This window comes from Acomys russatus, chromosome 30 (genome assembly GCF_903995435.1).
Source record: "Acomys russatus chromosome 30, mAcoRus1.1, whole genome shotgun sequence".
Taxonomy (NCBI): Eukaryota; Metazoa; Chordata; class Mammalia; order Rodentia; family Muridae; genus Acomys; species Acomys russatus.
The window spans coordinates 5547059-5561392 of record NC_067166.1 but is presented as its reverse complement, the minus strand read 5'-3'; the positions used below and the strand labels follow the sequence as shown (position 1 = coordinate 5561392).

The 14334-nt window shown below is 43.8% G+C and overlaps 1 protein-coding gene across 2 annotated transcripts in view; it reads left to right on the top strand.

Moving 5' to 3' along the window:
• Arl15 (ADP ribosylation factor like GTPase 15) overlaps nt 1-14334 on the top strand; it is a 365109-nt gene that overhangs the window by 122510 nt on the left and 228265 nt on the right. For both annotated transcript variants that reach the window (XM_051172410.1, XM_051172409.1), the window contains one exon: nt 5033-5177. In XM_051172410.1, the coding sequence (XP_051028367.1) occupies nt 5033-5177 (145 nt within the window). The remainder of the gene's footprint in view (nt 1-5032; nt 5178-14334) is intronic.

Genomic DNA, 14334 nt, shown 5'->3' with positions numbered 1-14334 from the left:
TATGTGGCAGAAGGACAATTTTCATCCTGATTTGATACCCAGCCCCCTCAGAATTTATAAAAAGTTTAGCTTTTACAACCACTAAGGAGACCAAAAACGAATATGTCCTTGGGTCTGGGTGCACTGGTAAATTCGATAGAAAAACTGCTTATGGCAGTCTTAGCTGCAGTGCTGTGCACATGGCAGTCTTAGCTGCAGTGCTGGCAGTGTGCACAGCACTAAGGAGTGGCGGAGGAGGTTGAAGAAGTAACCCCTGAGCAGTCCTTAGAATAGGGGTTCACCAAGGAGCCCAAGAAGGGAAGCCTTTTCTTCCGGTGGACAAGATCATAGTACTAAGAAGGCCAAGTGTTTGCACTGTTTGAGGGACCAGTGTGTGCTTTGGAGGATAGCCAGGGTCTTCAAGGACCCATGAAATCCACAGCTAAATGCTGACGAAATAACATAGCTTTGCACTGCTGGTTTGTTAACGCAGATATTCAACAAGCGCCTACTGTGTTCAGCACACTGCTTCATCTGCCAAGCGTCCCCAGCCACGATGGGTAAAACTTAGGACCCTTAGAACCTTGTTGTAGGGCTGACTACCAGACTTGAATCCGTGTAACCCAAGCCCTGCATTTACCCTTATGGTTTTACTTGTTGTTGAGTAATTTATTCTCCATACCCATGATCTCCCTTCAAAAAGGAGCAAGTAATACATGGCCCCATGGAAAAAGGCTGAAACAGTCTAGGCAGGGGAGGTGGTGATGGTGATGGCGGTGGCGATGGTGTTGGTGGTGGTGGTGGTGATGATGGTGGGGGTGGTTGTGGTGATGGTGGCCCCTCCCAAGAGTGTGGTCACAGGTCAGACTGCTACACAGGGCCCTGGATTTTGTAAGCAGAGCTTGGGTCGAGCTAGGGTGGGGTTGAGGATATGAGGCGGCTGCTCTGGGCTTACGAAGGGGTTCCAGGCTGGACTGTATGTCAGGCTGCCAGAGTTTTGCTCACGGAAGCTAACTGACAGCCAAGATACCTTAGGAAAGTGAGCATCGTGATGAACAGTTATTTGTCTGTCTGGTGCCTTTCTTGGGAGCAGAAAGCATTGAACTCACGCCTTCTAACATCCTCCCGAAGAAAGGAAGTGGCAGATAGTGTTAAATGTTACTGGTTAATCATGGGGAAACTGGAGCACGGAAGGGCCTATGGGGCTGGAGGAGAGTCGCACAATGCCTCAGTGTCTGGCCTGGGAATGGAGCCCGAGTTTGCCGCTCGCTGTCGGGGCTGCCGACAGCATTGTGTCTCGCATTGTACAGCAGTGAAAGGGGCTTACTCTTAACAATGCGAGAGCTGCCGTAGGAGACAAACACACTGAACTTTGGTACAGTATAGTCTAGAGGCAGAAGTGAGTAATTTTAAGTAAATTGACTATAAGAGCCAAAGCTTCATTAGGTTTTTTAAAACAAGAAACAAATGAAAACCCTGTACAGTTTTGGGAGCCAACTTAAAAAGTGTGAACATTCCTCCCAGATTTGAAATGGCACATACTTAAAAGTTCTATGTTGTTGGCTCAAAAATATAACAGTTTCTCTGTTAACCATGGCGTTTGTTTTCAGTACATATGTAGTTCTAGGTTTCTGGGTGTTGCTTTAAATATTCCTCGTAAGAACTGCCAGTCTAGCCTTTCTTTTCTAAAGTGCTGCATTGCCTAGTCTGAGTTTAGAGAGCGGTGAGGGCTTTTCTCTCCTCATTCAGAGTTAGTTCGGGTTCCATCGGAAGCTCTGGACTACTGAGCTGGGGCTTTGGGGCAGTGGTGGGGGTGGGCACAGGGCATCATCTTGCTGGGTGACATTGCAGGCTGTGTGAGTAGAGCCACAGGAGGAGAAGATTTGTGGTCATTTGGTTCACATAGTGGGACCAGCCTCACTGCCTTGCAGGAGTTAGTCCAGAGGAACTACACAAGGAGAGCTGGCTGAGCCAGGGGCCGGTGTCTAGAGCAGAGTCCTTCCTTGTCTCCTCAAACAGAGACCAAAGCAGCTGGTCCCGGCGGTGTGAGGTGTTTTGTCTGTCATAGTTGAACACACAAGACCCTCTTAATGTAAACTGTGGCTAGCCAGTGCCCACCTTCAAGGAAATATGTGTGCCCGCTCACCAACGTGAGGGATGAGGAAGAGCTGCCGGCAGTGTGAGCCAGCCTTGTTGGGAGTCCAGAAAGTGAGGCTCTGGCACAGAGGAGCCTGTTCACTGCAGTGCTTGTTAATCTTGCAGGGAAAAGCATGATGGAGCTAAAGTAAGGCCAAAGAAGAGCGACTAAGATGAAGGGGCGGGAGGGGTAAGCGTAGGAAGGCAGACTGAAGCAATTAGTACTCCTCAGACTTGAAAAGAAAGAGGAAATATGATTAGAGTTTAATAAACCCGCGTATAATACGGATCATAAAATTGTTTACCAGAAGTCAACAAAACCTTTTTTAAAATGAGAGAAGTTGAACGTGGGGGAGAAAGAGCCCCTAGTATGACGGAAAGTAGGTCTTGTACTTCCAAAGCTGGTCTTTGGGGAAATCCGGGCGACTGCTGGCGTCGAAGCAGAAAGGTCCAGGCTTTCTCTTTAAACACAGGGCCCCGAGAGCGGAGATCAAGCCTCCGGTTAGCCTCTGCACTTTCTCTTCTCTTTTTCAGGTAAAACTTAAACGCCATTCATTCCCCATCCAACCATGATTTATTGAGGGTAGATCCTTTGCCCTGTTCCCTGCCAGGCACTGGGAGATATGAGACGAAATTGGACCCACGTGGTTCCCACAGTCTGGTGCTGAATAAGAAACTGTAATTGTCTGTAGGATGTATTTGCACACATGCCGTGAGAGCTTGACATCAGTGGCAAAAGCAGTCTCAGATCAGAGCGGTCTGCTCAGAGGGAAGGGTGCTTAAGCTGAAGGACACCAAAGAGCCTGTGAGTTGGAGAAGCTAAGCAGCGCACGGAAGAGGGAACAGCACAGGCAGATGCCTCAAGGGGTGGACAGATGCTCTGCGAGGCCTGGAAACAGCGGTAGACACGGGGCTGGCCATGTTGGCGGGGAGCATGTTTGGATGCCCTCCTATACCATGATAAGAGCTTGCAGCCATGGGTCAGGGCGAAGCCCTCGAGGAACACTAAGGATGTAGTATGGGTTTGGTTTTTTATGAACAGTCACAGCGGCTGCTGTGGAGAACAGAGGGTGAGGTTAAATAGTCCTGGAAGCAATGGGAGGGCATTGGTATCCAGGTGACCCAGCCAGTAAATAGACTGTGGAGCAGCAGTTCTCTGCTTGTGCGTTGCGACCCCCTCTCGAGGCACTTATCAGATACCCTGCATGTCAGGCATTTACATTATGATTTGTAACAGTAGCAGAACTGTGGCCATGAAGTAGCGGCAGACTAGGTGTCCGGTTGGGGGGTCACCACAACACGAGGAACTGTATTAAAGGGTCGCAGTGTTAGGAAGCTGCTCTAAAGCTATTTCAGAGGTCATACCTACTAGACTTGGTCAGATGTTAGCAGTGAGGGAGAGAGCCTCTAATCCCAGCACTTGGGAGGCAGAGGCAGGAGGATCTCCCTGAGTTCGAGGCCAGCCTGGTCTACAAAGCGAATCCAGGACAGTCAAGCCTACATAGTGAAACCTTGTCTCGAAAAACCAAAACCAAACACCCCCCCCCCCCAAAAAAAAAGAGAAAGAAAGAAAGAAAGAAAAGAAGAAGTGAGGGCGGGGAATAACCAGGCTTGATTATGAGCCTATGGCAGGCAAGTAGGACTCAGACTGTTTTATCTTGGTAAGCGGACTCAACACAACGTTTTCTAGGTCTTTCCCTCTGTGGGCTCAGACAGTCGAGTGAAAGGAGTCCTCTCTCCCAGCTTTCATTTCTTGCCTCTCATGAATTCGTTTTCATACCAAACAAATCGTAGGGATGCTTCAGACTCTGGAAAGATGGCACACAGTCAGCATCTTAAATGCCTCTAAGACAGATTGAGTGAGATCTCAGACACCTGGGATCCCTGGTCATGGAGGCCGAGCGTGTTTGTATTAGCCCAGAAGCTGTATTCATAGTTCACAGAACTCTGAGGCCAGTTAACACGAAACACGAGTCAACAGAGGCCACGAAGGCAGGGATGTAACGTGGATTCCTCAGTGACTATGATTCTTTTTCTTTTGCCGTCAAAACAGTAAGACTGAGAGCCTCGGGGCCATGCCACTCCTCAGCATAGGCAGGACCCTGGCGTCAAGGCCCAGCACCCTCTGTCCCAAATAAAAGTCCTAGAAAGGGAAGAGAGTCTTAGGGTTCTTCATCCTGCGCCACGGGCTAGCATCTCCTGGGTTTGCGCTCTTACACTCCCCACCAGATGGAGGTGGAGGAAGGAAGAGACAGAGAGACTTTTTCTGAGCCAGTTAATTGCCAATTTCAAGCCCCTTCTCACCTGCGAGTGCTTGCACATTCGTCTTCTCAGAACAACGGCCTTTTTCTTCTGTAATGACAGCACAGTTATTTAATTCAGGAAATGTAACCTTATGCAACACTGTTATCTAATGTGCAGTCTATATTCAGTCCTCACTATTGTCCCAATAATGTCACTTACGGCACTTTCTTCCTCCCGACTCAGGATCTAATCTGAGACGTGTTGCCGTTCATATTATGTCTTCTCTCCGCACGAGGCAGCTCCTTTGTCTCTGCCTTTCGAGACAGTGGTATTTTAGAAAACAGACTAGGCATTGTACAGGATGCCTCTGAGGTTGGCTTCATGCAGTTTTCCTCATGGGTAGGTTCAAGTGGTGTGCACTAGTGGGAGGCTGCTAGAACCCCAAGCCCGGTGCTCCTGCCATAGCTAGCATGGTGGCCGCATAGACACGTCTCATGGCTGCTGACAGGCGTGTCAACTACTTTGGCAAAGTGCTACAAGCCTAGGTGTCTCCTGAAGCTATCACATCCCTGCTTAAACCTGACGGGGTACTTAGTTACCTCTTCAAGACAGTATAGTTGTTTTGAATATTACTAAAGTTTGCTTCCATCTCTCTCTCTCTCTCTCTCGACAGTGTTTTCGAGCACTTTGCTGCAAGGGACCACCACCTGCGCGCCCTGAATATGATTTGGTTTGCATAGGCCTCACAGGCTCTGGCAAGACCAGTCTGTTGTCTAAGCTCTGCAGCGAAAGCCCGGAAAACGTCGTGTCAACCACAGGTGGGTGTTGTCTCAAGTGTCTGTCTCTGTTTCCTCCTTGTTCCCCAGCCTCCCCAGTTTCCTGTGCTGGCCTCTGCCATCTATTTAGCTCGTAACCTAGCGCTTCAGTAGTATGCTGAGACAGAGGATTTGCTCTGTTTCTTTTTCTGGAGGAAAAAAAAACAATGTTAGCACGAAATAGCTGTGTCCCATGTCCCTTTCTCTGTTCTTTTCGGTGACATAGAATAAACCAAGCTCACAAAAATACTTATGAAAACGAATCCTGGAGCCTGGGGACTTGTGACCTTCAGTTTCGCTGAGTGCTGCCCTCCATCGCATTGACACTCCAACTGACTTTTGTTGGTCACGTGTTCCCACCACAGCACTAGAGATGTACCCTGAATTTCCCTATCTCAGCATTTGTCACATGATGGATTGTCAGTCTGGGGCACCATGGATCCTTTACTTTTCACAATGTTTTATTTTGTTTTGAGATTTATTTATTATTTTATGTGTCGTATTTTTGCCTGAATGTATGTCTATGCCAGAAGAGGACAGCAGTTGCCCTGGAGCTGGAGTTAGTGATGTTTGACAGTCCTGTGGGTTCTGGGAATCGGACTCAGGTCCTCTGGAAGAACAGTCAGAGCTCTTCACCGCTAAGCCCTCTTTCCAGCTCCAAATAGTGTTGTTTTGTTTTGTTTTAAATCAGGAGCTATTTTGCCCCATGCAGAGGGTGTGGACCCCTGGCAGTATGAAGACATGTGGCTATCAGAGCTGGGAGAGGATGCTTCTGGCTTACGTAATAGTCATAGGCTAGTGACGCCAGTAAGTAGTCTATGGCTCACAAGGCAGTTCCTGGAGCCGGGAATTACCTAACCCTAAACGCCATCATCAGCAACGCAGAGCATCCCCAGCCTAGGGCTTCCACCATTCCCCAGGGCTTCCTCTTTCCTCTTCTGACAATGAGGTGAAGAAGGTGAGTGCACATTCAGCTCACTAGTGGAAGGTGAAGAAAAGAACAACCGAGGTGGAACTGGCTCGTCAGGAAAAAGCAAGGCAAAACATTTTCTGGGGGAGACCAAAATGTAGCTCTTCCAGCCCAACTTTTGAACACATGCCACTAGAGACTGGAATAGCAGTGACCCCAGTAGTCCGGACATGTGGCCCGCTGGTCACAAAGACATTTAAGTTCACTTTCAGGACTTATAAAGAAGGCATAAGGGGTGCTCCCTGGTGCTGGGCAGAGGTGGGATGCATGGTAACGGTTTCCCTACTGGGTCTGAAGTTGATCAGTGAGCCAGGCTAATAAGCAGGTACAAAACATTGGGGTAGGAGAAGAGAGAGAAAACATCGTTATGTGAACTCAGGGGTATCCATCAGGGTAGAGCGTCCTAGAAGCACATTTCTGCATGGCTCTCTGTGTTTCATGGCATGCTAGGTGACAGATAATAAGAGAGAGGCTGGGTCCAGGCAAACGTTTTACACCAAGTTCACAAATTTTAGCTACGTCTGTAGTGTCCCTAAATATCAGTCTTATAAGCAAGGAATGAGCATGCTGAGAGTGTTCCCTCAGGAAGGGTGGGCTGGCTTTGATGTGGACCATGAGCCAGGAGGAGCACTTGTGGAGGCACAGGCAGTGGAAGACGGCCATGGCACGCCGGAGGTGATGGAGGCCTTAGGTGAGGCACTGGCAGGACAGGCAGAGAGCCAAGAATGGCTAGAACAGTGAGGGACGAGGCAGAGCTTGGTCATCAGTTGGCTTTGGACAAAGGAGGAAAGAGACGCTAACAAGTGACTCAGTCCCTGGCTCAGCTGATGGGTGGGCGATGAAATCATTCACCAGAGTTTCTTAAGTAGGAAAAATATTGGTGATTGGGAACTTCACATCAGTTCAGCTCAGCTTTAGAGAAAACTTAAGTTAGAGGAAAGCGCAGATGTCGGAGACCCTTCTTAGGTCCCAGAGGTATAAATTAAAGAGATAATTGGTCATGGGAGGTCTCCCCTTCTCTGAGAAGAAAAGGAGGGGTACAGGGGGAAGTGAGGTGAGAGGGAGGGACTGGGAGGAGAGGTGTGAGGGGAAGCTCCAGTCAGGATGTCAAGCAAATAAGTAAGTAAGTAAGTAAATAAGTAAATAAATAAAAGATAATGGGTCTATAAGGAAATTCATATGTACATATGCCTTGACTGAAGACTTGGAGAGAGCAGGTGTCCGTAGTGAGCAGTGGTAAATCTGCAGAGGGTGAGCTGAGAGCTGTTGCCTGGCACTGTGCAGAGCTGCTGAGGGCCTTCCTTTTCCTACAGATGGACCAAGTCCTCCCTCCTCGACCCACCTGGACCCTTAGGCCTCCAACCAATGCCTGTCAACTGCTTTGATCCCACGCCTGCCTCACTCCCTCAGCTCTTCTTAAGCTACCAACTGCAGACAGCACATCTTACTTGATATTCCATAAACAGGCTGTCACAAAGTTTGGACATAGGTGTAGACATTTGTCAAACGAGTAAGCGAATGACAATAGATTCCATATTTATGATGTTTTTGCCTAAACTACCCTCTGTGAGCCTCACAATATCTCCTTTGATAGGTAAGGATCATTTTTTTAATCCTGTTTTTAAATCACCTGAGTAAGGTATAGTGATGTGCTCATTTTCACATAGCAAGGCACAGAGGTAGGTTGTTCAAATGAAGTTCAATGTATCTAAGACCTCAGATTTGTGATGCAAGCACATGGCTACCTCTAAAAGTCTGATCATCTTTTGAGTAATGTGCTATGAAGTTATATAAACACCATTAGCTTTGTAATTCCTTTCAAGCAAAGTAGCTTCCAAAGTAAGTGTTAGAGCAACAGACAGTGTCATTTTCATCACTTGCCAGTTGTCACCTTCACTACTTGTAGAAGAGCAGTTTTGAATAGCGACATAAAACTTATCTGCGAGCTATTTATAATTTATTTGGAAATTTTACAATTGTTTTTGTAAAATTATTAAGTAATTTATGTTTTCTTCTCACTGGAACCAATCATAACATGTGTGCTAGCTGGTTTTCTGATGAATTAGTAAGTTGGCCGATGTTTTGGATATCAAGCTTCTATGAGTCGTAGCTATCTTGAGCTTGGCACAGTGCCTTTTTGGAGGCCTCTTTACAGGTCCTTGCCATCGAGAAGTTTATACTGGGCTTGGAAGATAACTTTTTAAATGGTAAAAGGGTTCCTACTTGATTGCTTATCACATGCCAGATCCTGTGCTAAGATACTGTGACACGAATTTTACTTGATGGTGTAGGCGTGGAAGTTACACGTGATCATTTCTAACCTTGGGGATCAAAGAAGGCTTCTTGGTGAATATCATATTAGAAAATTGTTTCACTCGACAGTTGGGATCCTAAGCCATGACTAGGGGAAGGATATTTGGGATCTGAGACAGGTGATTCGGAGAAGTCTGTGGTGATGGTCAGGGTCAGGGTCTAGGGATATAGGAAGTGTTGGGGTCAGGGGTAGAGAAAGGGAAACGCTGTTGGGAGATACCCATAAAAGGGAGAAAGATGAGCCAACAGAGACAGTGATTGTGCTGATGGTAAGTTAGAAGCACCTGCAGTCAATGCTGTGAAAGTGGCAGTCATATTCCTGTGATGGAAAAGAAAACCCAACAATGACTCTAGTTTCTAGCTTGGTGTTTGGGGAAAATTGGAAAAGGAAGTAGGAAAACCACGGCAGACAGTTTTAAAAATAAAATGAGAAAGCTGGTTAGGGACACCCCAAATTTTGGGTGTTCGTGGGACAGCTAACAATGTTTTAAATGCTGAAGTAACAGACTAGGAACAGTTTAGATTGGCAGGTACAGATTTGAGAGACTACTAAAATGTGGGTTTGAATGAGGTTATGTAGAATGGGCGGAGAACAAAAAGGCGTGCTGAGCATCAACTCTGTTTCATTCTTCATTACGTGCTTATGAGTGTTTTATTGTGTCCACCATTGAGTTAGGTAGTAGCACAGCATCAGTTAATAAATCAGACAGACATCCCACCCTGAGAACTTATATTCCTGCTTCTGTGGTTGCTAAAAAAATCTTAATCCAGGTCTATATAGCATGATGTAAGTCAGTTACAGCCAAGATATCAAAAAAAAAACAAAGTCAAGTTGAAAGTCTGAGAAAAGGGCCCCTTGGTTAGGTAGCAGCATAATTAATACTGGTACTGATAAAACAGTTTTAGTGGACTATCAGGGTCCATTAGAGAATATTAGAGAAAGGAAGAAGTGGTATTTAAGAAATGGTAATGACTTAGACTCCAGTCACTACCACTTGTTTCTTTGTAAGATTACATATAAACTATTTTTTTCAGGGCACACACACGCACACTGAGGAGAAAGTGCTATGGGCATTTGTTTGATAAGGACAGTGAACACTCTAATAGATATGTGTAAGCATGGTCATCTGAGAATGAAGGAAAAGTCTGGAGGGGTTCAAGGGAGGATAGAAGGAACATGAATGATTAAAGACTTCTGATTCTCATCCAAATATAGTAATCAGAACTGATTTAACCTCATAAGCCAAATGAAAAACATGATTTCTGTGAAAACATTAAGAAAAAAAATTAAAAATACAACAGAGACAAAACTGCTTTCACGAAAGAATCAGGCAGATGACCCAGTCAGAAAGCAGACAGAGAAACAATGAAAAATGGAACAAGAATACAAGGAGCAAACTAGACATAAACAGCAAGGTAATACACTACAACTTCAACAGCAACAATTAGAGTAAGTGTAAATGGCCTAAACTCCTCAAGTAAGACTGAATGGGTATGACCAAGTTAAAAAAAAAAAAAGATTCATCTGAGTGTTAGCTTTAGTAAACAAACTTTAAATATAGGTACAGATAGCTTAAAGTAAATGAATAAAAAGAAAAGAAAAGAAAGAAAAAAAGAAGGAAGATAGAGGTCCAAGTAGTATAAAACACGAAATTATGTGATTGTATCAATGTCAGACAATGTAAACTTCTGAACAAACAATAACACAGAGAACAACAAAGTTTCTTTAAGAGTGATGAAGGGATTTTAATCAAGAGAATTGAGTACTTATGTATCTAACACTAGAGCTCCAAAATACACAAAAGAAAAGCTGACAGGACATCAGAGTCAAGTAGACAAACCCATAGTTAAAATTAGAAATTTCTTTTTCAGCATTTGATAGTTATAGGCTGGCAATCAGCGTAGATATGATAGACTTGAACAACACTGTCCACCAACAGGACCTGGATAATTTTTACAGATCACTCCACCCAACCACAGAAGACATCCATTCTTCCCAAATGCCTTTGAACATGTACTAAATTAAATAATTACCTGCTATAATACATAAAACAAGCATGAGTTAGTTTCTATGGTCTCCAGTGGCATGAAATAGGTTTTCAAACTGTAACAGGCGTATCTAATCCAGCCTTTAAACATTGTCGCCTGCAGAACTCATGCCAAGGAACCACAAAATGGAATTGATTGAGGATCCCGCCCCCTCCCCCCATCCCATATGACACGCACTAACATCTTACAGAGTTTTAAGAAAGTTTGGGCTAAGGTAGTCGTCAGATAATGGATTGGACAGGCCTGGTGTTGTCATAGAATTGAATTAGGAATTGTTAACAAGAGCATCCTTGGGACAGTTTCCAAATATTTGAAAGCTAAATTGCCTCTATGGATTGAGAACTCAAAAGAGGAAATCTAACTCATCTTGCACCAAATGCTAACTTACCGGGGTTTGTGATATGCCTCTTAAAGCTGGGCTTCTGGGGACATTTATAGCAATGGTCACTGGCATTAGAAAAGCAGGCTGGTGAGATGGCTCAGCGGGCAAGAGCACTTGCTATTGCAGTGGACCCGAGTTCACTTCCCAGCACCCACATGGAGCCTCCCAGCCACCCATATCCCTAGTTTCAGGAGAGGCAACACCGTTTTCTAGCACCAGGCATGGATGTGGTGCATAGACACACATGAAAGCAAAACACTCAAACACATAAATAAATCTAAAAATGAAAGAAAGAAAGAAAGAAAAGAAGGGCCTCAAATCAATGGTCTTAGCTTCTTCAAAGAGAAACTAAAATAATAGATCAAACTCTAAATAGAAGAAAAGAAATAATAAAGATCAAAGTAAAATAAAAACTAATTAAGCTAGTTGATAATAGAAAGGACTAATAAAACAGAAACTTGATAATATATTGAAAAGATGAATAAAATTGATATAGCTTAGCCACACTGAACAGGAAAAATTTTAAAAGATATAAATTGCCAGTACTTTGCAGATGACAACATGATTAAACTATTGCGAGGCAAGAAGAGAGTATTGACAGCAGCTTTCTGCCAATGAGGTTGATTGTTTAGGTGACATACTCACTTCTTTGAGGTGACAAATCTTCCAGTCATGCTCAAGAAGTAGGGAATTCTGATAGGCCTTTGTCCTCTAAAGAAATGGAAATTACGGTTAGGAAAACTTCTATGTTGGCATCCTTGATGGACCCTGTGCATTTTGCGCAGGGGGATGGGGAGGGGCTGTTGGCAAAGAGAAAGCACTGCCAGGTGTCTAGAAAAATTGAAGTGGAATGAAAACTTAACATTCCTTTTATACAGTCAGCGCTAGCCTGACACAAGATTCAGATAACAACCTTACAAGAAGTCGACAGACCATCACAGATGCAAAAATTAGAAGCAAAGTCTAACACCATTGACTATCGGAACATTAGTAGGATGATATCTACCCCAGGGGTGCAGAGTTGATTTCCGTGAGAACTTCAGTCGAGAGCCGGTGCTTGCCTAACACATACAAAGCCCCAGGTTCAATCCCCAGTGCCATCAAAGAGGAAATAAATTTAATTTTCAATATTTTAAATTAAAAAAAAAAAACTCACTGATGAGGTTTAAGATTTCCAACATTTCTAATAAATTCTCAATATAGTAAGAAATAACAGGCCTAATACAGGCACAACTGGGAATTTGTCATAAGTAACTAATGTAAGAGAAACTATATGTTTATTATAAGTGAAACTTTAAAGCAACATAAATGCCCTAAAGCAAGAGAGCTTGTTAAATAGAATTTAGAACTTCAATTGAAATGATTTAGATTGAGAAATATATATATATTGTCTTCTGTTGAAGAAAATGAAAAATTAAGTTTACATTCATTTTTAAAAATTAAGCTGTAGAAACATATGCATTTGAACATAAGCTGGGAAAGGATATGTAAAAATAATAATGTGCTCTGTTGATGTGGTTTGGGGAAATGTTATTGTTCCAATGTATTTGTTTTATAATGTTTTGAAATGTAAATCAAATTAAGATGAAATAATTGTTTTCAACAAATAAGAAGAGGGTCTTTGTTAAGTCGGGGTTTCTTAGAAATTGACAGCATTCCCTAAGAAGGGTAGGTCCACCCAGTTTCAGCAAAGCAAGCATGCCTGCTTTTTTTTTTTTTTTCCCCAGGAAGAAAGGGAATCCAACTTTTATTGGCTTGTTAACTTCAACAATCTTTCAGCTTTGACAGAATTTTTAAAAGATACTTAAATTGTCAAAACTCAGAGGGCTAAGACACCCTCCAGAGAGCAGTACCTGTTGGGGGAGAGCGAGGCTGAGCATCTTCTCCGGAGGCCTAAAAACAAAAGCAAAGCTCTGTTTGAGTGAGCGCCTTGCCTCTGTACCTAGCAGGAACCTGTGGAACAGTTGTTAAGCTGTAGAGTATTTATTTTGTTTTTCATTTTTGAACCAGAAGAATGGGATCCAAAGGCTTAGAATAACGTGTTGAAAGAGTTCAAGAACTACCAAGAGAAATCTAAGTACGTTGAATTGAAAACAAACAAACAAACAGATGTTGAAAACCTCTTTCAGAGTCTGTCTACATATACATGTATATTTCTGCTGTTGATAAATTGCCGGTGGACAAACATCATGGCAGTTTGAAAAGGAAGACGGAAAAAGGTCCCGAGATGTTGAAGGAAGTGTTTAAAATAACTCCAGGGTTAGCTGCACGTGGGTTAACCAGAGAAATAAGTTAAACAGTGAATTTCAGTATCTGCTGAAGGACTGTGCTTGATAAATGCCAGTAGATTAAATTTCCTTTTATGATGTTGAAATCCTATTGAGAAGAATTTTGCTGGATTTTTGTCCAAACATCACAAAACTGTCATAGCAGAAATAATGCTTTCGGTCCTGCTTGGGACCACCAGATCTCTGGAACGCCTTTCCCTTCAGCCCTTCAGGTCTGTAGAGGGATCCAGGAATTCCAGAAGCGCCCTGTCAAGCATGCAAGTGAACTTGTGCAGGTTTGGGTGGGGAGGTGGAGAGGGGAGGGGGAAGAGGAGGGGAGGACCTGGGGTATAGGCCTAAGTAAAACATTTATGGTTACGCATGATGAATAAAATCAGGCTGACTGTCCTCCTGGACTGTTTGTTACAATTCCAGGAATGCTTTCCCTGCACAAAACTTTCAAATCCATCTCCCCTGTATTACAGGTTTGGTTAGATTTAAGGATTGCAAAACACTGACTAAGAGGCCACGCAAACAATTATTTCCCCAAAGAGTTACCAAGTCATATATTTATTAAAATTTGTGGGGTTAAATCTTCGGGGAGGTTTCAGTCTTACTAATGTAGCTTAGATAAGCCAGGAAAAAATGAGTGGATAACTTAGGCTACAGCCATCCTGCTGTTTGAGGGGTGCCCAGGGAGAACTGCCCTTGAGGTCTTCAGCCAAATTCTGGGGTCCACGAAGATTTGACTGAGCTGTTACTATTGTTTCCTTCATCTTTGTTTATTATAAATAGCAGAACCCTAATTTTAGAGGAACTATTAAAGAGCCAATCAGGTCTTCTCCTTTTGTGTTTGAGAATTCAAAGCCAAAGCCACATAAGCATGCAGCCCAGGAGTCTGAGCACTGGAGGGAGTGTCTTGTTTGAAGTTTGCACTTTCTCCTCAAGTTCCAGGCCTTACTAATGTCTAGCAAGAAGGGCTTTCTAAACCTGTGCTATTAGTTTTGTTCCAGTAATAAAGAAAACAGCAATGTTTTTTAGACCCCCCCCCTTTTTTTTAAACTTTGGAGCGCTCACGTCGAATTATTTATAGACACAAAGGAAAGTCGATGTGGATTTATTGGTCACACGTGTTGCCCAGGAAAAGCCAACATCTCTGACTCAATAACAAAGACGGCA